The sequence below is a fragment of the Aplidium turbinatum genome, chromosome 2 (assembly GCF_918807975.1).
Source record: "Aplidium turbinatum chromosome 2, kaAplTurb1.1, whole genome shotgun sequence".
In the NCBI taxonomy this organism is placed as follows: Eukaryota; Metazoa; Chordata; class Ascidiacea; order Aplousobranchia; family Polyclinidae; genus Aplidium; species Aplidium turbinatum.
This window is the reverse complement of record NC_137473.1, coordinates 27,878,495-27,901,758: the sequence shown is the minus strand read 5'-3', so window position 1 is coordinate 27,901,758 and position 23,264 is coordinate 27,878,495. Positions and strand designations below refer to the sequence as shown.

The 23,264-nt window shown below is 40.1% G+C and overlaps 1 protein-coding gene and 1 pseudogene across 1 annotated transcript in view; both read left to right on the top strand.

Moving 5' to 3' along the window:
• LOC145788471 (uncharacterized) overlaps positions 1-23,264 on the top strand; it is a 259,392-nt gene that overhangs the window by 172,986 nt on the left and 63,142 nt on the right. The window contains exons 28-30 of the mRNA XM_082600235.1: positions 19,820-20,062; positions 20,616-20,757; positions 21,388-21,536. Coding sequence (XP_082456361.1) covers positions 19,820-20,062; positions 20,616-20,757; positions 21,388-21,536 — 534 coding nt within the window. The remainder of the gene's footprint in view (positions 1-19,819; positions 20,063-20,615; positions 20,758-21,387; positions 21,537-23,264) is intronic.
• LOC145765745 (U6 spliceosomal RNA) lies at positions 3,320-3,417 on the top strand (annotated as a pseudogene).

Below are 23,264 nucleotides of genomic sequence, written 5' to 3'. Positions count from 1 at the left end.
CATTTCGTTTAAAACAATAATTGTTTAAAAGAATATTGGTGCATGCCCACAGAACCATTTTTACTAATTTGTATTTTTCATGCCCTTTTTCACACTTCTTCTCATGAAAAAACATAAAATCGTGGTCTTCCAAAACAGTCAAAATACAATCAATAGCATGACTTCTTTGGGAACAAGATTTTTGAAACTGATCAGTTTCACATAATTTATTAATTACAACATACGCCATCAAAACGATATAAACAATATCGGAACATGGGTACAATAAACTTCCTCTGCTAATGCCTTTGATTAATGAATTTTCGATTTGACTGGCATCACCGTGAGGACTAACTACTCTCTGCTTGCATTCAGAGCAACCCAACCTTTTAGTAACAGCATAACAGCAGTACCCAGCAACATACGTTATAACCGGCATGTAAGTTTGTGGTGAAGAAAAATCATCTTGACAAACAGTAACTGAAACTGCATCCCTACCGTTTAACCCTTTTTCCTGTGACGTTTTTTGGCCAGTTGACCTGCGGACGGGGGGTCGGTTCGACACTAGCACTTTGAGCTCGTTTAACTCAAAAACTACGCAAGATAGATCAATCAAATTTTCACATGATGCAGATAATTTATCTGACAACACAGCATCGAAACTCTTTTGCAATTTGTTCAACAGTACAACTTGAAAAATCAAATAATTTGATGGTTGGTCATATTTCTTTATTTGACTTGAGAAATCGCTTCTTAATTAACTTATAATTGAGTTGAGTGTGACGGGTTAATTCCATTGTGTAGGATTTTCATCTTTTACGCGAAGACGTCGTCCACGCTTCAATGAAATTGTAATCGGTGTCCGACTTGCGTTTGCTTGTTGTTTTGCCGGAGGCACTGTAAAAATGTTTTGCTTTGTTTCAACATTTGCAGAGAATGAGACAAAATCACTGCAAAAAAAAAATATTTCAATTTCTTTCTGAGCCACATGTTTATAGTCTACACCTTTTCAAACGTACTGTCATTACTTGATATTAGAACTAAATCAAGCAAATTTTTTTCACATTCCCACTGTCGAATTTGGTTATGCTAGATCAAGAAACATTTTGTATTTCACAGCACATCTCAGGGAGCTATTTATTCGTTTTTAACATTGTTTCAACGTCTAGAGACGTTGAATCGATGTAAACAGTGTCTGATTTGCTGGCTGGGTAGCGGTTGAATACAGAAAAGTAAGGTAATTGTGTCACATGGACGTCTAAAGACGTTGAATTGATGTAAAAAGTGTCTGATTTGCTGTCTGGGTAGCGGTTGAATACAGAAAAGTAAGGTACCGTAGCCTAATGGTGTCACGTGGTATTTGAACAACAACCTATCTAAAGGTAGTGACGTGCTTCGATAGGAGCTCGTTCCATTTTAGGCCATCATGCACTCCAAAAACAAAGAGCGTCTAAAATTCCTGACTGATAAACTATGCCACGATGCATCACAAAAGTGATATGTTTCAATACTTACCAACAATGATCCCTTTGAATGAAACAACTTTTCAAACAGTTGTAATAAAATGTAGTGGTAATAATCGTTTAGTCAAATCGTGTTGGTAGGCTATAGAAGAGGTCGTTTGCACAATGCCAAATGGAACTCCCGTTCTGCGTGACAAACTCAAAGTCGTGGCATAACGATACGAAAAATGGATACATTTAGCAAGATATCAAATCTTGCAAAAAAAAAACTTTTTCAGGCTGAGTGCTATTGTCGTACAAAAACAAAAAATCTCTAAAGTTTTGACTTTTTCCTTGGGCAAACTTGAAGGTTATTGATATTTTAAAAATGCACTTTTGTGTCTAAATCAGAGGTCACCAACCTTTTTTACATGCGGGCCACTTTGGCACTAAGGAGAGCTGTGGCGGGCCGCACTAATAGAATTTTAGGTAGGTTGACTCTTACGCTAGAAAAGAACGCATTTCGTACCCAGTACCAGCGTTACATGTTGTTCATATTTATGTTAGAATACCGCAGCAACAAAATTAATCGAACAACGCTACTGCTAGGCGGTGGGATGGCGCAACGGATAAGGCGTTGCCTTTCTAATCATGCAAACCTGGTTCGACTCCCGGCTTCAGCTGGTTGTTGAAAAACACCGCTCACCTCTACCCAGGGTGTAATAAATTGGGTGGGCGTAGTTGCTGAAGTAAAGGCGGCCAAGAGAAAGGAACTGGCCACCCTACTCTCCTTAGTGCCGAAGGCTTAGTACAATGAGAACCTTATCTTCTCATACCCGACACTTGAATCAAGTATGGGACCCCCTTTACCAAGCGGTGGGATGGCGCAGCGGATAAGGAGCTCGCTTTCCAATCATGCAATCCTGGTTCGACTCCCGGCTTAAGCTGGTTGTTGAAAAACACCGCTCACATCTACCCAGGGTGTAACAAATTGGGTGGGCGTAGTTGCTGAAGGAAAGGCGGCTGAGAGAAAGGAACTGGCCACCCTACTCTCGTTAATGCCGAAGGCTTAGTCTAATGAGAACCTTATCTTCTCGTTCCCCGAGGCGTGAATCAAGTATGGGACTCACCTTTACCTTTACTATACTGCCAGGCCAAGCTTCTTTTACAACACTTTTGACTTTTTTAACAAAGCCTGATAAACGAGGCCACTTGTTTTGCGCATTTATAGCGAGGCCAGCGGTTTCATCAGAATATTCATCGCCCAGCAAGAGTGGTGTTGTCACTTCGCTTCACTAAAGATATCTTGCAATTAACAGTTTCAGTAAACAAGAAAATGCTTGACACATCGCAATACAGGCAACAATAGGTGACCTGCTAATATATCAGCGAAAAATAGGCTCCAATAACAGGGAAAAAGAAACCAGGCACCATGAAACAAACGCTTGTGGAAATCACCGAAAAATCGTAATTCATGAACAGTCTTCCTTCTAAAAAAGCAATGAGTTGGTTGTTCATCCTTTTTGTGAGAGTCTATAAAACCGTCTTTCTTTTATTATAGACAGCTGTCACTTGCGGTGCTCATCAGCGTGGCAAGAATTTGTTGATTAACAACATTTTGCAGTACTTGCTTCGGCAGTAAGGTAAAGGTGGTCCCATACTTGATTCAAGTGTCGGGTATGAGAAGATAAGGTTCTCATTAGACTAAGCCTTCGGCACTAAGGAGAGTAGGGTGGCCAGTTCCTTTCTCTCGGCCGCCTTTACTTCAGCAACTACGCCCACCCAATTTATTACACCCTGGGTAGAGGTGAGCGGTGTTTGTCAATAACTAGCATCAGCAGGGTGTCGAACCAGGATTGCATGATTGGAAAGGCAACGCCTTATCCGTTGCGCCATCCCACCCCTTCGGCAGTACATATACTAAAATTGGAACGATACAGAGAAGATTAGCATGGTCTCTGCGCAAGGATGACACGTAAAATCGTTCCATATTTCTTTAAAAAAAAAAAGCATTTTGCAGTAGGCTACTAAGCTAGATATTTTCATAATACAATCAAAAAAAGTCTTTAAATGTATATATAATATTTTGCCAATTTATTATAAATTGAGTTGGCACACCTACCTATTTTGCCAACAAAAACTTGCATAAAGAGAGCACTGCTCGTGAATCACAACAACGGTGAAACGCACACTAGTGTTTACTTGACATTTGCAAACTTAAAATAAGCAACCCTATGCTCACAGACATTTTCGAAATTCGAAAACAGACGTTTTAATCAACCACTGGGACAGTGTGGCTGGAAATCACATTGGAATAACTTTAAGCAACCCCCACCTAGAACTACAATCTGATTGGTCGGTCTGTGGAATCGCATGCAAAGCGAAAATATGCTTCCCGGAAAGTATTTTTTGCCTTCGTGCTTTTTAACTCCTCAAGAAAAGTATGTTTGGTTATACTTGTACGCTGATACCTTCCGCGGGCCGCAGCGATACAGCGTGGCGGGCCGCATGCGGCCCGCGGGCCGCCAGTTGGTGACCCCTGGTCTAAATGATTGAAATGTTTTTTTTCATGTTGTTAACTAGATTTGCAAGATAACGTTTTCTACATTTTTTTTCTAATTTGTTGAACATGCATTTTGTGTCGTTATTTATTACGCATTAGACGATTACTTTCTTTTCAAATTTTGAAATAGCATTTTAGATGCAGTTTGCGGTTGATGGCGTTACTGCAAAACCCATCTTTTGTAATTGACACACACCCAAAAACAAAAGGCGCATAAACTACTGCTGGCTGATAGACCACGTCACAATACATCATAATGATGTTTTTCCGAACCAAAGACCCAAAACACCAACTTTGTTGTATGTTAGTTTAGTCGTCTGTAGACGTTGAACCAATGACAAAAAGTGATTTGCTGATTTCAAACAAATGATTGCTGTTCCCAATGTGCAAACATTTTGATAAAAAGTAATCAAGTTTTGGCCACAGCTTTCTGTCCATTTAGGCTACCATGGTCAATCAACTCACGTTGCAAATAACTTATCGAGTCGGCATTTCTGGGTAGGCTCACACTGAAGTTGTTTTGTGTAAAGTCTTGCTTGTGAAAAAATCGAGGTAAAAACACATAGTTTTAAAAAAAAATAGTTTGAACAGGTTTCATCTGATAGAAACTATAATTGATAGCCTATCATCGCGAAGGATCAAATAGCTGCGAAAATCACTTCAAGCAATTCTTTGTGGTGATTTTCATTATGCAAACCAAGGTGAACCTCAATATACATATTTTTACGCCAAACGATAAAAATCGTTCTTTCTTTTTTTCTAATTAGTTTTATGAGACAAAGAAAACGATCCGTATAAGAAATAGGCTAATTCAATTCAACATATTTCCCTACTTTTGTCAGATATGCATTTTGTGTAACAATGCTTTAGAAAAATTGCTGAGTATGGTATAGCGTTTGAGATGCAGTCAGAGAATGCAACTTTATGGTTGAAGGCGTTCTTACAAAAGCCAATCTTTTGTCACGGAAATGTATTCGAAAACAAAAAGTCACAAAAGCGGCTGACTGATAGATTGCGTTACAATACGTTATAAAAACGAGGCATTGATTTCAGATTCTTTCAACCCAACAAACAACTTTGCTCCAAGTGGCACAAACGTCCAAATTTATGGAGAAAAAGATATAGGCCGACACCGTTTTGTGAAAATAAGCTTTTGAAGACCAACATTTGAATGAAAAGTTTAAATTTATTGAGTTTGTCCTAATAGTGTTTCTGCTGAGATATATCAAAACTTTTAAATCCTCGTAGAGAAAAAATAATTTTGTAATCTCTCAAGCAACTGCAAAATTACCATTTAGGTAAAGATTCAATGCTGATACAATATTCACAATGTTTGTCAAAGCACAATAATTTAGCTGCGCGTGTTTTTCACAAAAGCCAAGCAGTTTAGATAGTCTGTGTCAAGTTCTTTTCAGTATCCATCAATCTCTCGTTTTCATCAAACATTTTCACAACATCCATAAATATTCATGTGAATATAAGTGTACAGGTACATGCAAAAGTTTATTGGCGGGACAAGAACGCACTCTTTGCTTTCGGACAAGAAATCAAGAATTTTACCACATCAGTCTGTTTGTTTTATGAGATAAACAGAGTTTTGTCAAGAATTTTCCTACTGCTTCTTGTTATAAGTTAAAAACAAAATGTACTGGCCATAGAAAAACAACGTAAAATTACATTTTTTTTCAGCATAGCTTATCGGATGCTCTCTGATAATTTCAAGGAAACTCAGATGTAATTAAAAGATTAATCAAAGCAACTCAAAACTCGGAGTTTGCAAACAAAAGGCGGAATCATTACGGTTGAATGCTTTACAACAAAGCCAACTCATGAGATATCTGCGTCGTAGACCACGCACGGCGGCGCTCAGTAATCCTATTAATCCGTATAATTTGAAAACAAAAGGGCTAGCTAGTAGCTGGCTAAAATATCAGAGTATGTTATGAAAATCATGTAATATCTTTATAACTATAGACAATAGCAACGTTATTTAAAGTGGAATAAATACTTGAATAATTTTTAGGAAAAGTCAAGAAATTTCAAAGCTGTGGATCGCGTAGTTCTTTAATGATATTGCTTTGAAAAGTACCAAGTCCCCACCGACCCCCCCCCACAGGAAATAGGGTTAATTTGTCATTAAACTCATCCCAATTTAGCAAGAACTTTGAAAGAACTGTTTCCCGATTATTTAGTCTTACTTTTAAAACAGAAAGCAATTGAAGTTTTTTTTTCACACTCATACACTTGACGCAATGACACATCATATTGGGCGCCAGCTAACTGGCGTATTGCCCAAACCTGGCTTCTAAGGGGTCGGTTTGAAATTTTCCCAATAATACATACTTTGCACCTAAATCAGACATACAATATTCCTATACCTTTAGAAGAGCCTGCGTTGTGTGTTGGAGAGCAGAGAATGTTTCTCTAGGTAACCTCCCTGCTGTAGAGGTGAGCTTCCATCTATCAAGCCAGTCCAAAAAGTAATTCAGAAAGCTCTTGGCTTCTGAATCTTCCAATGTGAGAGGTTGCTGATATATATTATTCAGCCGCTGTTCCTTCAACGGTGATTTAACATTAACGACATCCCACCAGGTAGTGATTATTCTTATGAACGTACTGGTGTCATCATAATATGATATGTTAAACTTTGCACCAAGGTCGTCGTCGTCGTCGTCTGAGCTTCTGGGGCCGAGGGTCTATCCTTTTACCACCCCAGATTCACGATGTTCCAGGACTACACTGGAAGGCTGCTAGAGAGCAGCCAGTCTTTAGTTTCATCATCCATGACGCGCAGACCTTCCACTCCGTTAGGTGGCTTGAAGATGGTACAGTCATTGATGATGTGGTCTGCGGTCTGTTCCTCGGCACCACATTCACAGGAGGAGGAAGAAGCCATTCCCCATTGGTGCATGGTTGAGCGGAAAAGCCCGACGCCCGTACGAAGACGGTTGAGGCGCACCCATGCCTGTCTCTGTAGTGTCAGGCCGATGGGGCGTGTGTCGGCGTCGCGGATGAATGAATGGAGTCTGGTGGTGCTTGACCTCCATTCAGAATTCCATTTATAGTCCGCCCAAGTAGCCGCAGAGATGTCTTGTTTATCAGCTTCGTTAATCAGAAGCCGAGCGGCTGGCACGAATGGGTGTCTTGATTTCAGTCGGCGGGGGTGCCCGTTTGGGAAGGCAGAGATCTTGTGGTGGAGAAGATGATTAGGCTCCAGTGCCCGTCGACCGAGGGACAGAGTGGCTTCTTCGCGACGAAGCTCAGCAGGTTGGATGCCAGCGAGAATGGGGAGATTGTCCAATGGTGTGGGACGCAGGCATCCGGTCACTGTGCGCAGGGCACTGTTTATGGCAGTGTCGATGTTGTGGCAGTGAGCACTGCGGCACCAGACAGGTGCACAGTACTCTGCTGAAGAGTAGACAAGGGCTAAGGCTGCTATTCGCAAGGTGTCAGCCCTCGCCCCCCAGCTAGAGCCTGCCAGGCGCTTCAGTAATGCAGCGCGGGATGTTAGTTTCTTGCGCAGTGACACCAAATGGTGGCGGTATGTGAGCGATCTGTCTAGTGTCACCCCAAGATACCTTGGCTCGGGGCAGAAGGACAGAGGTTTTTCGTTGTTGTGGACATGTAGCTCACGATCAGCTTCCCGATTGTGTAGGTGGAAAGCTGCCGCCACAGTTTTGGTTTCGCTGAGTTTCAGTCGCCAGTTCTGGAGATAAGCTGAGATGGTTTGCATGTCCTGGCTCAAGGTGTCTTCTAGATTTTCCCACGACTTTGTGGAGTGGAGAATTGCCAGGTCGTCCGCATAAGCGTATTTTGCGGAGACCGTGGTTGGCAGGTCGTGGGTGTAGATGTTGAAAAGAAGTGGAGCCAGGACCGATCCCTGTGGGACGCCGTTTTTCAGGCGTCTCAGTCTGCTTCGCCGTGGGTTGCCGGTGGTGAGGGTGAAGCTTCGATTCCTGACAAGTTCCATAATCATATGGACCATATGTCGATCAGGAAGCAGGCGAAGCAGCTTGCAAGTAAGGCCGCGATGCCATACAGTATCGTAGGCAGCTGTGAGATCTAGAAAGACAGCGCCGGCCTTCTTTTTTGCCTCAAAGCAGTCCTCGATGTCTTGGGTCAACAGTGTGACCTGATCTACAGTGGATTTTCCGCGCCGAAACCCAGCTTGCTCTTTTGGAAGGAGCGGGTCGATGATTGGGTTGACGCGGGCATAGATCAGTCTTTCGAGGATCTTGAAAGGAACACAGAGGAGGGATATCGGACGATAACTCCTTGGGTCCTCTGGTGGCTTGTGAGGCTTAGGGATCGCAACTACTAAAGCTCTTCTCCAGATTTTTGGGATTGTGAGGTGATGCAGGCAGGAAGAGAGGAATCTACGTAACCAGGACTTTAGGGCATGGCCAGCATGGAGCACAAGCTCAGGGCAGATCTTATCGGGCCCTGGAGACTTGTGTGGTTTCACTAGGCGGAGGGCGGTGGCGAATTCCTCTGGAGTGAAGTCTCCAGAGATTGTTTCTTCTGGTGGTGTTTCCACTCGCCATAGGGCAGATACTTCCTTGGCAACAAGGCGGGATGCCTTGCGGTCCTTTGTCTTGTACACCCCGTTCTGCACTAGCTGGGAAGCGATGGCATTAGCAGAAACGGGGCACTGACGAGGGGAGTTCGCTGAGCGCCCAGTGAGGTTGTTGATGATGCTCCATGCTTTGCGGCTTGAGTGTGAGAAGTCGATGGTTTGGACAGCTTCGTTCCACCGCTCAAGCTTCTTTGTGTCCAGCCGCTCAAGTAGTCTGGTGGCGGCGGTGTTAGAAGCAGCACCACTTGTGGCGGCTAGGTATGAGCGGTAGAGAGCTTCACACTCAGAGTCCCAGCATGGTTTATAGCTGGTTCGATGGCCACGTGGTATTGTGGCCTTTGCCGCAGTTATTATGGCATTGCAGAAGTCCTGGTATGCCTCGTCTGCGTTGCATGTTTCAGTCGGTGGTAACTTTGCAGCAGACTCATTGGTCAGGAGGCTGTATTGATTCCAATCGGCTTTTTTGAAGTTCCATCGCTTCACCGGTGAACTCGGGACAGGAGCCACAAGTTTTGGGGCGATGATGAGGGACGGCCGGTGTTGGGACCGCGGGAACTTCTCAAGCACACGTCTGTCTGGAAGAGAGCTGTCGACACTCGCGAAGGCCAAGTCAGGGTTTGTCCCTGTTCCCCAGCGGCCGGAGTGAAAACTGGCTGGTTCCTTTGGATTGAATAGGAGGGCAAGATGGTTTGTAGAGGCCCAGTCAGCCAGCAATTCTCCGTCGCTGCTTGTGTTGTTGTAGCCCCAGTCGATGTGCTGGCAGTTGAAGTCGCCAGCGTAGAGACTGGGGGAGGGGAACGTTGGAAGGGATGATGGCAACATTCGCGAGGGTGGGGGCTTGTAGATGTTGACGATGTTGTAGTCTGAGATACATATGCACACCCACTCAATCTCGGCATCAGTTGGAGATTGGTCGACAAACGTCCACTTCAGGCTCTCATGCACAAACGTGGCAATGCCGTGCTTCCTGCTTAAGGTAGACCCGGCTAGCGTGTAGTTGGGAATAGCTAGCCTATCTGCAGAAGTGCAGTGGGTCTCCTGGAGGAGGATGACGAGTGCCCGGTTGGTATGGGCAAGCTGCTCCACAACTTTGGTCTTGCTTGTTGTGTAGCCTTCTATGTTGAGCTGCAGAATGGTGGGGCGTCTGAACTTATCAATTGCCCCTTGCAGCTGTGCCGTCCGGGTGGAGGCTCTTTGTTGACAGATTTCGTTTCTCATCTGGTTGAAAGCAGGTGATACTCACAGGATGGGGCACGAGGAGCCATTTGTCGTCCATCAAGGTGAATCAAAGCTTGCGAAGTAAAATTATTAAATATTTGCAAAGCCAGTTTAACGTTTTGTTGCTCCAGACTTGAAGGATTTAGAGCTTTCAGTGATAACCGATAAGAAAAGTTTAAAATTGAATCGTCCTCAAAGTGATGAATCTCTTTAAGGGCATTAAAAGATGCAGTGCAATGCTCCGACGTACTCTTAGATGTTATATTGCCATAACTAAATGACGGAAAAGCTAAAAGTTTACCGTTAGACTTCTGATTGACCCAGTTGTTGCGTATACATTTTAAGATATGGACAGAGTCAAACATAAAGTACAAGGGTCTTGAAGTATCACTGGGGTGAAGATATCTAACACAAACACGAGGAGGAGAAGAAAAAAAGACTTTGCTTTGCCATTAATTGCGTTGTTGTCTGTTACCACACAAATCAATCGAAATCCTATTACTTCGAGGCCCATTACATTTTATTTTAATTAAAGTATGTAGCATGTCAGCTGATAGCTTGCGAGTGGGCAGAATGTGCACAACTTCTTTGTAACTTGAAAATACGCTACTAATCATGAATGCAAAAACAGATGTTGCAGCACTTTCCCAATTAAAAGCACTCCCTACTACATTTCCCCCCTTATATATAATCAAAGTAGGGCTTAATGTGAATTTCGTCAACTAAAAGAATAACAGTTTTGCTATTCTGCAAGAGTTCTTTAAACTTTTGCTTTATGTACAGCAAAAAAGTGCTGTCTGACTGTTCAGCATGGGGAGTAATTGAGTTGGATAAAGTAACTTTTTGAATGGTCGAATAGCATGGCATGATACAATATCCAGTGCTGCTGAAAAATTTGTACGCATGCGGTGAAATGTTATAAAACATGGAACAAAATATTAGAAAATCATGAGAATAAGACACGGAGGTGGACGTCACTAAGCGCAGCTGTTCATAAATAAACCATACGATAGAACAAAATTTAAAAGATTCACACTTCAACGGCAACAGTAGTGATAAAATTAAGTTTAAAATCAATGCATTATTAGTGCTATCTCGTTTGGATGTTGAAGCAGTATTTTGTAATACAACAAGGGCATCACAAATTTGTTTTTTTGTATAATCCACTTTCATGGGAAAAGAAAATTTTCCCTAAGTTTTTATCTTTACTGAGTTGACGAAAATATTTAGAATTAAATCTTCAGCCAGCGACACAGCTCCCTTGACTTGTGGCCCTGCATTTTCACCATTACATATAGTTCCAATCACAACATTCCGATTATCATCAAATAACTTCCATGGATGCGTAACCTTAAACTTATCTTTGATATCTTTCATGCTCTGAACAGAGTCCAAATATTGCTGCTCAGAAAACGATGCTTTGCTGTTCTCTATGGCCTTTGCGACATTTGCACTTTCTTTTAATTGGAGCTTTTCATCTCTACATAGCCTTGATGATGTTGAAGGAGCAGACAAGTACGATGGACAGTTTGGGAATAGTGATGGGACTGTGCCTGCTATGAGCCTTGGGACTTTCAAACTATAGGACAGCATACGACTGCTTCTTTCATCAAATGCACATGTAGTTCTTTCAATGTCTTTTGCTAGGAAGTGCAAGTCACAAACCTATGAAAATAAAGGCATGTAAACTGTAGCCTACAGAGTGTTCAAAGGTAGGCTACGTATTCTTTAAGACAATTAATGTGTATGTATGTATTATGCATGCCCACTATAGTAAATAGCGAAATTGGAGAAACTTACCTTACTGTTGTTGGTAACAACAAACTTTTTTTTCTCTTCGAATAGCATTTAGCCACTTTTTTTGTAGCTTTTCATTTTTGGGATATCCGAATACACGAACCTTTGGTCCATTTCTATAGTTACCTTGGCAGTTTGGCACACAACATTATTAAGGCATATCTCAAGAATAAAATTTCACTTACAGTGTACAAATAAGCTGTAGATGAGAAATTAACAGATTAACTATTTAGCAACTAACTTTCCAATATGAACGTAAGTTTAACAGTTCAAAAAGTTATACAATATGATTTCTAACTGCTTGCAACCACCTTACTAACGATTTTATTATTATGACCCATGTGCAAAAATATAAAATCTTAATAACACATGTTTTAGCCTATTACCTTGCACAGCAACAACCCCAATTTATCAAAAATGAACCTATGAACAAAAAATAAATAAGTATTGCTTCTGATAGGCACACAAACGCTTTTTCCGTATTTTTCTGCCTGTAACGTGCTGCTGCAAAAGTGCAGATAAACGGTAATGTAAAGATGGCTTAGCCCAATGGTTCCCAACTCATGGGTTGCGACTCAAAGTTGGGTCGTCTGATTATTTTTTTGGGTCGTTTGTTTTTCAGGCATATTGTATCTTGGGCGAAAAATATAACAATAAAAAAATTTAAAACGTGAAGGGATCGATCACAAAACTGGAAAATATAAACACAAGTCATGAAGCGTTTCATGTCGAGACATCGGAAAGCTTTGTAGCATGATTGCAGTGCAAGAAGTTTTAACAATTTTCGCTTTTATTATTGTTATTATTATTATAAAATGTAAACCCAACAAAAATTTCAGTCACAAACATAAATTAACTTGACAAAGTTACGGGATATATTGTAACGTGCACTATATGTTACGAACGCTATGTCGGACAAACTATGACAAAGTTTTCCACACGTTGGACCACGCATAGTCTGGTGTGATGAAAGCCCAAGTGCTGTATGAACTTATTGCTTTCTCCACAGAGAGGCCTTTGCTGCAAAAAAGCTGTCTCAAGAGCTGCACGAAGTGTTGAATGATGTGAAGTGTGTAAACTTCATCAAAACAAGTCCAATATATCGGCATTTGTTTTCGTCTTTGTGGATTCTGATTATTATCAAGCATTGCTGTTGCACACAGAAGTGCGATAGTTGTCACGAGGTCGTGTCCTGAAGCGAGTTTGTAATTTGCGAGAGGAGATTGCTATCTTCCTGAGGCAACAGAACTGTGTGAGATTAGCCGAGAAGTTTTTGCAAGAAGATTTCAAGGCAAAAGTTGCTTACCTTGCCGATATATTTTACTCTCTGAATTCTCTAAATGTATATATGCAAGGCAACGGTTTTACGGTGATTGATCGCGCCGCAAAAGTTTCTGCTTAACACAAAAAACTCATATTCTGGAAAAGTTATGTCACCAGAGATGAGTACGATATATTTCCTCAGCTAACGCAATATATCTGTGGCAATAAAGTTGATATTAAGCAAACGATAATAATTAGACACCTGGAAAAGTTTGCCAAAAAGTTTGTGCACTACTATGGAGAATCTCTAACACTTAATAACAAAAATGATTGAATAATTGATCCATTTGTTGAAAAAGATCTGCCTCAACTTTCCATCCATGTTGCAGAACATTTTATGGACATAACGACAGAAGTAGCAAACCGTATTTTTTTGCGTCCTTCAAAGTCTAATACCACAAAGATTCTGCAATCATCCACTTTTGGGCTTCTATGTACAAAGTGTATCACACAGTTTCACAATTTGGGATAAAAAAACAGATTCCATTTGCAACAACTTGGCTTTGTAAGATTGGATTTAGCGCCATGTGTGTATTGAAAACTGAGCAGCGAAACCGGCTGGAAGTTAAAGCCGACATGCGGCTATACCTAAGCAAAATAACGCCTCGATTTCAAAAGCTCACTGACAGCAAGCGAGCACAGCTATTTCATTAGTGATTTGATAAACATATTATTTTCGGAAAAAGTTACTGCTTTTGTAGTGCTGTTTGTTTGCAACACAATCTTGTATGGCTTCTAAAATATTACGACAATTTGCTTGGGTCGCAAGATTTCACCGAACTGATTTTTTTTAAATGGATTGCCTGAAAAACGAGTTGGGAACCACTGGCTTAGCCTATATTCAGTACCGTAGTCTGCTGCTGGGCTACACACTACTTAATCAAATCCTATTTTCTTGCTAATCTAATGGAACATTTTGATGGAATAATTCTCCAGCAACAATAATTCAACGATCGAAAAACTTCACTTTGCCAATAAGCCTCTACAAGTAGCTATTCGAATCTGCTATAGTAATAACTTATCCAGGGCCGGATTAAGGCTTTGATGGACCTGGGGCTGTATAAAAATCTGAGGCCTATCTTTCATTCCCTTCATTGTAGGCTACCAATCACAATTAAAATAAAATAACAAAAATTATACCCGAAGTACAGTAGCCTATTTAGCCTACTTATTCAACACATTCAAATAACATGTTTTTTTGGATTTAGACAAAGCTAAGCTGTTAATAACATTATCGGCGTCTATTTGTTCCAAAATTTTGTTTTCAATGCAGAGTAGAGCTAAGGAATGCAACCTTTTCTGGCTCATGAATGAACGCAGTTGATTCTTTTCTCTTTTAAGCACTAAAAATGAGCGCTTGCTCGAACAATGAGAAGTCATCAGACAAAGATACATTCTTAGTACAACAGATACGTTAAGAAATGCATACATAAACTCATTTCCATTGATGAATCTAAACATTTGAGTTTCTTTGCTGCATTCGCTGTTAAAATAGTGTTGTTTTAGCAGTGCAGAAAAATGAATCATGTCTTCAGGCAGTGATCCTTCTAGAATCTAGATCATCTGGATGTTAGTGAAGCAATGTTTTAGCACTCTCTTCAATTTTACAGTTTAATTCCGCCCGAAATGAAAATCTTATGTGAAGACGATCGTATGCTGCAATTCGAGATCTCATACACAAAATAATTTGGTCAATGATTGGCAAATATGAGTTTACTTTGAATCTGCTCGATGGATCAAGTGATGTGTCTTCAGATCTACCTTCGCTATCCAAGCATACTTTTCTTCTCTTCTTTCTGGAAATTTTTTCAATATAATGATGACAGCCACTAATAGCCTACTCTACCCTTTTCTTCGAATTCTAAAAATTGGGATCTTAATGTTTGAACAAAGTCATCTAGACCCTGAAGCAAATTTGCTGCCTTATTCAAAGTAATTTTGCTATCTTGCAGGGCCCAACTAGTTTTATGAAAAACTATGGCATCATAAACTCTGCTTATAAGTACATTAATTTGTAAGTGAGATGTTTGCGTGAGTTAAAACCAGAGATAAAGTTGTAGAGCACGCTAGGTCTCGTGTCCCTTTGAAAATTAGCTGACGTCCCCCTGGGGAGGCGTGCCCTCTGGTTAAGAACCACTGATTTACACAGTTAGCATTCGTTCTATGATTCTCGTCCATTATTTTTTCGATCCTGCTAATAAGTAGGCTACTATGTCCGTTGCTCTTTGTAAGTTGTTATCGGTGGGCCTGGGGCTGCAGCCCCATCAGCCCCCGCCTTAATCCGGTCCTGAACTTATCAGAGGCTTTGTCAGTCCGAGGATGAAGATTTAAAACCAAACCAAGGTACGATTATATAACTTAATAATCCATCAATGTTCCTAGACCTATGCTTAATTAACATAACTTGCTGCACACGAATCGCTAAACGTTGCTACCTAAACGCATTCTGTGTTTTAAAGAGTAGTCCTATCCAGGGTTGCCAGATCCAAAATAGCTTTGCCTGCCAAATGTTTTGTAAAAACCGCCAAAAAACTGCCAAACTTTTCAGGGTTTCAAAAAAACTGCCAAAAAAAAACTGCCAAACTGTTAGTGCGGCTTGTCCTGTTAACCAGCAAGGCCATACACCATTATATATGGTGCAAAATGTAGCTCTGATGGTATATTGTCTTAATTTAACTTGATAGACCACTTAGTATGAATAATGAAACACAAACTGCATGTATCAAGCTAAATTAAAACAAACTTTCAAAGGTTGTAGGAGGCAGCCACATAGTTGGAGCTATCAAGTATCAACGAAGCGCAATTAGAAGAAGGTGATAAAGACCAATTGGCCTGGGGGGAGTCTATGGGGGAGGGCTGCTTTTCTAGCAGGTTTTACAAGTTTAGCCTGCATGCAATAGCATTCCTCATTATCAGAATCACTGGTAGTGGTATGTTAGTTCAAGTTTGTTTTCCTTGCTTGGCGACACAAACATTCTGTCCCACAATCTACTTTTTACAGTAGGCTATTCATTTAATGCATGCTTTATAACCAATCTAGCCAAAGTCTGAAAAACAAAAAACTCAGTGTTAAACTTCAACATGTGAAAAGAGGACAATGCCAAGAAACACCATTGGTAAATATCACAAACACTTTTAAGGTTTAAGGATTTTCACAATGTTAATGGCATGAAGGAAATACACCTACACCTGATAACTTTACATGTCAAGAGGCTACAGTTATTAGCACAAATACATGGCATCTGCATTGACGCCCTCAACTTCTTGGACGATTGGTGTAGAAAACACAAAATACAGATAATTTTTGCGACCCATTACAAACGTGTTTTATATCTGGCATCAGGTCTTGATTGTCACTTACTAACTAAGGAACTTCCGGTACCAATTCAGGTTCCGGTTCAAATTTCTACAAGGTCTCTGGCCTACGCTATGCTTTCAACTCAAACGGTGTGACATCGCATCATTAACCATAACCTGTTAACACTTACTAGTCCATTGGCAAGAAAATAAATGTCAAAACGCATCCCTCCAGCTGTCCAGTCCAACTCCAACTTTGGTTGGTGACTGGCCAGCCGCCAGTGGCCTCTGGAGCTTACATTTGATTAAATTAGGAATTCAGAGTTTCCAGACCATAAATTAAACTTTTTTGATGGACTTTCATTGATAAAAGTATTTGAAAAACTTTAGTGGTGAGTTGTACAGGTAATAATTACAAAAAAACGCCAAAAGATGCCAAAAAAACACTCAAGTAAAAACTGCCAAAAAAATGCCAAACTGCCAAACGTAATTTTCTCCTGCCAAACGCTTTCAAAAAACGCCAAATTTGTGGAATTTGGCAGGAAAAACGCCAATATGGCAACCCTGGTCCTATCACCTGAACATTTTGCTACAGCAGCACAGCCTAACTGTGGTCATGCACTTCAGCAATCTGTATCCACAGTGTGTGACGTCACAATCGGACAATTGACCTTGTTATCTCGGAGGTGACGCGGGGATGAACCTAGTGGAACTTGACTTCCTTGACTTGAATGGAGTTTGGTGGTGCCTGACTTCCATTCAGAATTTTATTTGTGGTCCGCCCAATTAGCCGCAAAGATACCTTGTCCATCAGCTTCGTTGGTTAGAAGCTGAGTGACTGGCACAAATGGGTGTCTTGATTTGAGTTGACCGTTTGATTTGAGTTGAGTTGACCGATGTGCTTGTTTGAAGGAGCAGAGACCTTGAAGTGAAGAAGCTCCAATGCCCGTCAACCGAAAGATAGAGTGGCTTCTTACGACCAAGTTCAGTGGGTTGGACGCCAGCAAGAATGGGGAGATTGTCTAATGGTTTGGGACGACACAGCCAACCGGTAACTGTGTGCAGGGTGATGTTTGAGGCAGTGAGCACCGTGGCACAAAACAGTTTGGCAACTCACTCAATCTCACTGTATACGAAAGAAAGTAGAACAAGTGTCAGAATTCGCATATCTTGGCCACAAACTATCCTCGATCAATGATGGAGAAACTTCAGTACAACATCAAATCGGTTCAGGCTGGGCAGAATTTAAAAGGAATAAAAAGATTTTAACCTCCATTAGACTCTCAATCAAACTAAAATCAAAACTTTTCAACACTTACGATTTACCAGTGCTTTGCCATGCTATAGGCTACAGTATAGAAAACGTAAATTGAACCTTCACAACAATGAAAAAACCCACCACTTTCCAAAATCACATTATGAAAAGCATGACTAACAAAAGGCTACTTGATCACATGAAAATCGAAGACTTATTGACAATAACAAAGCTACACCCAATTGCAGCAACAATAAAATTGAAAATCTGCATGGAAAGTAAAGTTAAGGGAAAGAGAGAAAGAAGCAGACCACCAAGGCCATGGCTTGACAACACCCAGGCATGGACCGAGCTCAATTTGACGACACTGGTCGAGCTAGCTAAAAACTGGAACTCATGGAAACATACTGGTTTGAGTCAGGGCCTCTGAGAGAAATTTTTTCTAGGGGTACGAAGAGTCATTCCGGGCCCCCTCTCACTCCGGGCCCCCTTTGTCTTGGGCAAAAAGTGTGATGTTTGCTTAGGCGTATTGCACACCACACAACATTTTACTGCAGAATTGAACATCTGTGCGCAATAATAGTATCAGGCTGCAATAAAAGTATTATTTTGTGTTGTGCGTATCATGTGATCTGACCCTCGCCAATTTCTGTATCCTGCATTGAATTCGAGTGTCAGTTATTGATGGTGCTGTACTGCTGTTGAGAGGTGTCGCTTATTGTACATCTTTAATGTAAAATTTTTAAATTCATTTTTTTATTTCTCTTAGATGTAGCTTATAATTATTTCTGAAGAGGACTCTACCGGTATGTCATGTCGAAAACGTGGGATTGAGTAGTTTTTTCATGTTTTTTTTGTGTGTTTAATGTTAAATCCATTGATTTTACTGAGTGTTATATGTATCTGGTACAAGCCAAGCTCTCTACCAAGGTTCAAACATAACATCTTGTTAAAACATAATCAAGTTAATCATCTGACCAGTCCTAACCTTTCTTCATTAACTTTTGCATTCACCACATGCCCAGCACTAGCAGAGGTGAACGAGAGAAGTCACTTTGTTTGACTCCGGCTCCGGTCCTGCTCCGAAAGTATTCTCCGGCTCCTGCTTCAACTCCGAAATCCATTTTGAAGTGAAATAAGCGTGAAACTACCTCTGTCAAATAGTTTTTAAAAAAACAAAAAAAAAACTTTTTACCTGGGTTTTTCTCAAACCTGCTTTTGCTACACTAGGCCCATTCCGCAGGACAGGAGAATACAGTAACTAACTTTTATGACTTAATTTAAGGTGCTTTTAACAGAACATTTTTGCACATAAAGCATTAAATTACCACTTTGGCCTCCTAATTTGCTCGAAAGGCACTCGATTACCTTTCTGGGCCCATTTGCTAGATTACGGGCCCCCTAGGACTAAAGAATAACAACTTTTATTCTTAAAACCAGTCGTTTAAGATGGTTTTAATCAAACATTTTTGCGCGTAAACTCTAAAACCACAATTTCGGGCCCCCAACAAACACAGGCCTGGGAAGGGTACGTCGTACCCCCCTCTCATAGGCCCTGGTTTGAGTGCTCACCTCTGTGCTGGTAGATGTAGGTTTGATTCCTCGTCGGGTCATTCCAAAGACCTTTCGAAAATGGTACTAAACTTCATTTTTGCTGGCTCAGCAGAGGAGTGGGTTTAGGTATTTCCCCGACATCGTTCGCTAACGTTCAACACTCGGTGTCGGGTGATGAGCCCGCTCCGCTGTGGGCTGGACAAGTTTTGCTTGGACAAGGACTTCTTCAAAATTCCGGCAGTTGAATGCGATTTAAGATGCTCTCATTGTTAGTCTTGAGAAGGCTAAATTGCCAAACAAACAAATAAAACAACGTTTACTGATAGTTATTTAATACAAATCTGTTGAAAGCAGACTTTGTAAATGCACTGTTATTGGTCATTCAACAACGCCTTTGTCTCGTTTGTATCGCCAAAATTAATCACTGCTGCAGTGTTCAGTCAATATTACCTGCAATTTTTTTTGTCCTGCATGCAAGTGACACTTGAATGGGATTAAGAAATGCACGTGAAGAGATAAACTCATGTAGCCCACACCTGACTATATCTTGTTTGCCAAATTTTGTTGTTTAACTCAATATTTTGTGAGACTTTTGTTTCACTAGAATGTTATATTTTATATGCTAATCACGGCGCGTATGCCGACTTTAGGACTGGTTGAGGCTTGACGAAATGACTACTTTCACAAAACAGGAAAGCAGTTTTCTATTGAAGAAAATAAACTACGCTGTACACTAAGAAGTACACTAAGAATTGTAAGAAAACTACAATTCTTTAAGTGACAGAAAGATTACAACTTATTTGTTTTTTTTACAGCTCCTGCCACTCCAACAAACCTAGAAGCAACAGATGTGACAACGGAGTACATCATTTTGACTTGGAACAGTGTACTTACAGCAAAATTATACAGAGTGATGTACGATGGCAACAGTGACACATTTACAGAGGCAACAGCAAACGTTACAGGGTTGGCTGCTGGAACCATTTACACATTTGAAGTTGTGGCTTTGAACGAGGATTTGGAAAGCTTTACGTCATCTCCATTGAAACAAATAACTGGTGAGTTTGATGATGGCTGCAAAATTTTTAAGTATCTCGTATTTGTGTATTCAGTAATTGTATGTTGATCAAAAGAACAAAGTCTTCATTCGTGCTCAGTTTGTTTTGCATGTGTTCGATATAAACTGCTTTCAATAACGGTAGAAGCTCTCGTTAGTGCAATGTACAACAGCTTGGTTGAGTGATTGCTATTGAATTGCTAATGTCATTACTCGATCTTGCTTCATGAAGAAGCGAGTCGTGATTGATCAACAAAAATATAACTGTGTTTTTCTAACAGTTTCTCAAGCAAAACATTTATGTCAAATAATTTATTCGCTTTTGTAGTAATCTCAGAAGCATATTCGTAAGTCATGATCATACATAAAGAGGGAAAAATCAAGTTTGATAGAATGTGGAACTTTAGCTCGACCTAACACTAGTCAATATTGTCAAACCACCGAGCGTTTTTAAATCGTTGCATAAGCATTTAACTTTTGCTGAAACCATGAGTACAACAAAATAAATGAAACCGCCACATACAACAAGCTTATACATATTTTTTGGGTTGTAGTTCCATCAAAGCCAACGTTTACTATGAATCCAGTTACCCAAACTACAATCATGGTTGTTTGGTCCATGCCTAACACAACGAATGATTTCGATTTCGTGGTTGAACTAAGAAGAGGAATGGATACTGTTTCAATAGACGAAATGTAAGACCCAATTCTCTTTCATTCACTAACATCAATACTGTTCTATTTTAGAATCCAGTTAGTGAATAATAATTTATTGGTGGAAAGGTTTTTTGTTGTTTTCTACTGAACCTTTTCTTTTGTAAAAGAAAAAAAATTATTAGCGTTGCATGTTACATAAAAACTAATCATATTCGGCTAAGACATCAACTAACAAACCTTTGCAATTTGGTGGAATTTGGTGGAAATAACTTGACGGCCTTAATCCTTATGGTAGTCTTATTAGGCCCAATGGTTCATAAATTATCCCAAAATCATCTAAAGCATTGTCGTTCAACGTTTTGTACCTTTAATCATGAAGTAATTCGGCCCAACCATTCACTTTTCACATATTTCTAATGAAACATAAATTTAAAAATGTTTTATTTTGATTTATAAATTCTATGAGTATGAAGCAACTCTTGAATTTAATATGTGCCTTTTTCATATATTGGCTTCTCAATCGACTGCTGGTCATTTTTATGAGGTCGTATTTATTCAATAGAAACTGTAGGCTTTACTGCTGTGCTGACAATGATGACACAGTTGCTTGTTAACAATAAGGAAAAAGTTATTTTTGTTATTGAAAAGTTAACAAAACAACATTTTCAGCACTGATCCCTTCATCGAATACACGTCCATGAACGACATACAAGTGGGAACAAATTACACGCTGTGCGTTCAATCTCGAACCAGTAACATGACAATGGTAGTTGGACAACAACAAACTAGTTCGAAAAGCTGCATAGATGTTACAACAAGTAAGATCCCTACATTGATTTGTATAAGGACGACGATAGTGCGAATAAGAACGATTCTACGTGCAAGCATGCTTATGCAAGCCAGGTCTGGAAAGTCTCATACAATACTGCTCGAATATCACACTTTTTAATAAAAATTAATAGTGATGATGTCATACATTCCTTTTCGAAATTATCACCTTTTTGAAAGCAAACGCAATTTTATTAATTTTTTTTAAACCATTAGTGCAGTATTTTTCAACCTTTTATGATGCATGAAACACTTTCTGCATTAAAATGATCATGCGAAACACCGAACGAAATTTTATAATGCAATAAAATCAACAACACAACACTTTCAGTTTTTCTTAATAACCTACCGTATGTGGGCCAGCTTGGATGAGCACAGATACGGTAGATGAGGAAGTGTAGAAAGGAAAACGCGAAGCTTCTTGGATTTTCGACTGGTGTTCCATGGAACACTGGTCAAACCAAAAAAAAAATTGCGAAACTCATGACGTTTTTTCATGAAATATCATACCGGTTGAAAATCATTGCTATAGTGTAGAGGCCAAGGGTCGGCAACCTGTGGCTCCGGAGCCGCAGGCGGCTTTTTAGCTCCTCTGAAGCGGCTTCCTCTAGATTTCACAAGACTTGCTAGTTTTTCTAGCAGTAGCCATCCATAAGTAAAAGAAGAGAAACTTTTTAAGAAAGGCGAAAACAAAAAAATTAACAGTATGGACAGATCACTCTGCATTCAACGCGAATGATGTTGGCATACCTGTGAGCTTAATATGTGGGGACAAATCAAAAAAAATGTAGCGTACTAAATTTTATTCTTAAAATGTGCATATACAAAAAGCAGAGCAGAGTAAGAAAGCTTCAATAAAAGAACAAAAGCCCCATGTCACACCAGTGCTGCTAGTTTTGTGGCAGCTCAAGAGATTGTTAAGCATGAAAAGCTGTTCACAAGCAATCGCCTAAAAAAATTTGTTGCTTAAAAGGTAGCAGAGAAAGTGTGTACTAATCTATATTTACAGAAATGCTGTACCACGAAATATGTATATTACGTTTTGTGGCTCTTTGCTGGTCAAATTTGCTGAAAGGTAAAGCACTATGGTTCTTAACCTGGGTGCTACCGTCCCTGTCACAATCAATATGCGTAGCTTGGGCGGCAAGCTACATTTTTGTTCCGGAATGAGTGAACTATTTTGTTGTGGTCTTTCGACAATCACTGGCCGATAGTAACATTTAGTTACGCAATCGGTTATTGTGAAATCTTCTTCTAGAAAGTTTTTGTGTACGTGACATTCTGGAAACTTCTTCGGCTCGTTGACCAGAAGAATGAATTCTTGTGATGTAATACTACCCTAGTCTCTGGAGGCTTCTGGTTCTGGTCCTAACAAACCTGTTATAAATAGCCGCGTGATTTAATTATTATTATTAGAGTTGTGTATTATGGGGATTAGAAGTTGTAATAACAAGTATATTCATCTATCATCTCACAAGTAGAATTATTCGATCATTTATTTGATTCAAAGAAAATGAAGGAGTGTACCAGCAAACATCTATAGGATTGGCCCATGATACTAGAGAAGGATCCACAGAGGATACAAACTGATATGAAAGAATCAACAAGTGAATAAAAAAATAACAGTTAACCTCTCAAGTACATGTAGCTCCACACAGAGTGAAATTTACATGCCTTTTGACTCTTTTTTATTTCTTTAAAAGTAATGTCTAAAAGTC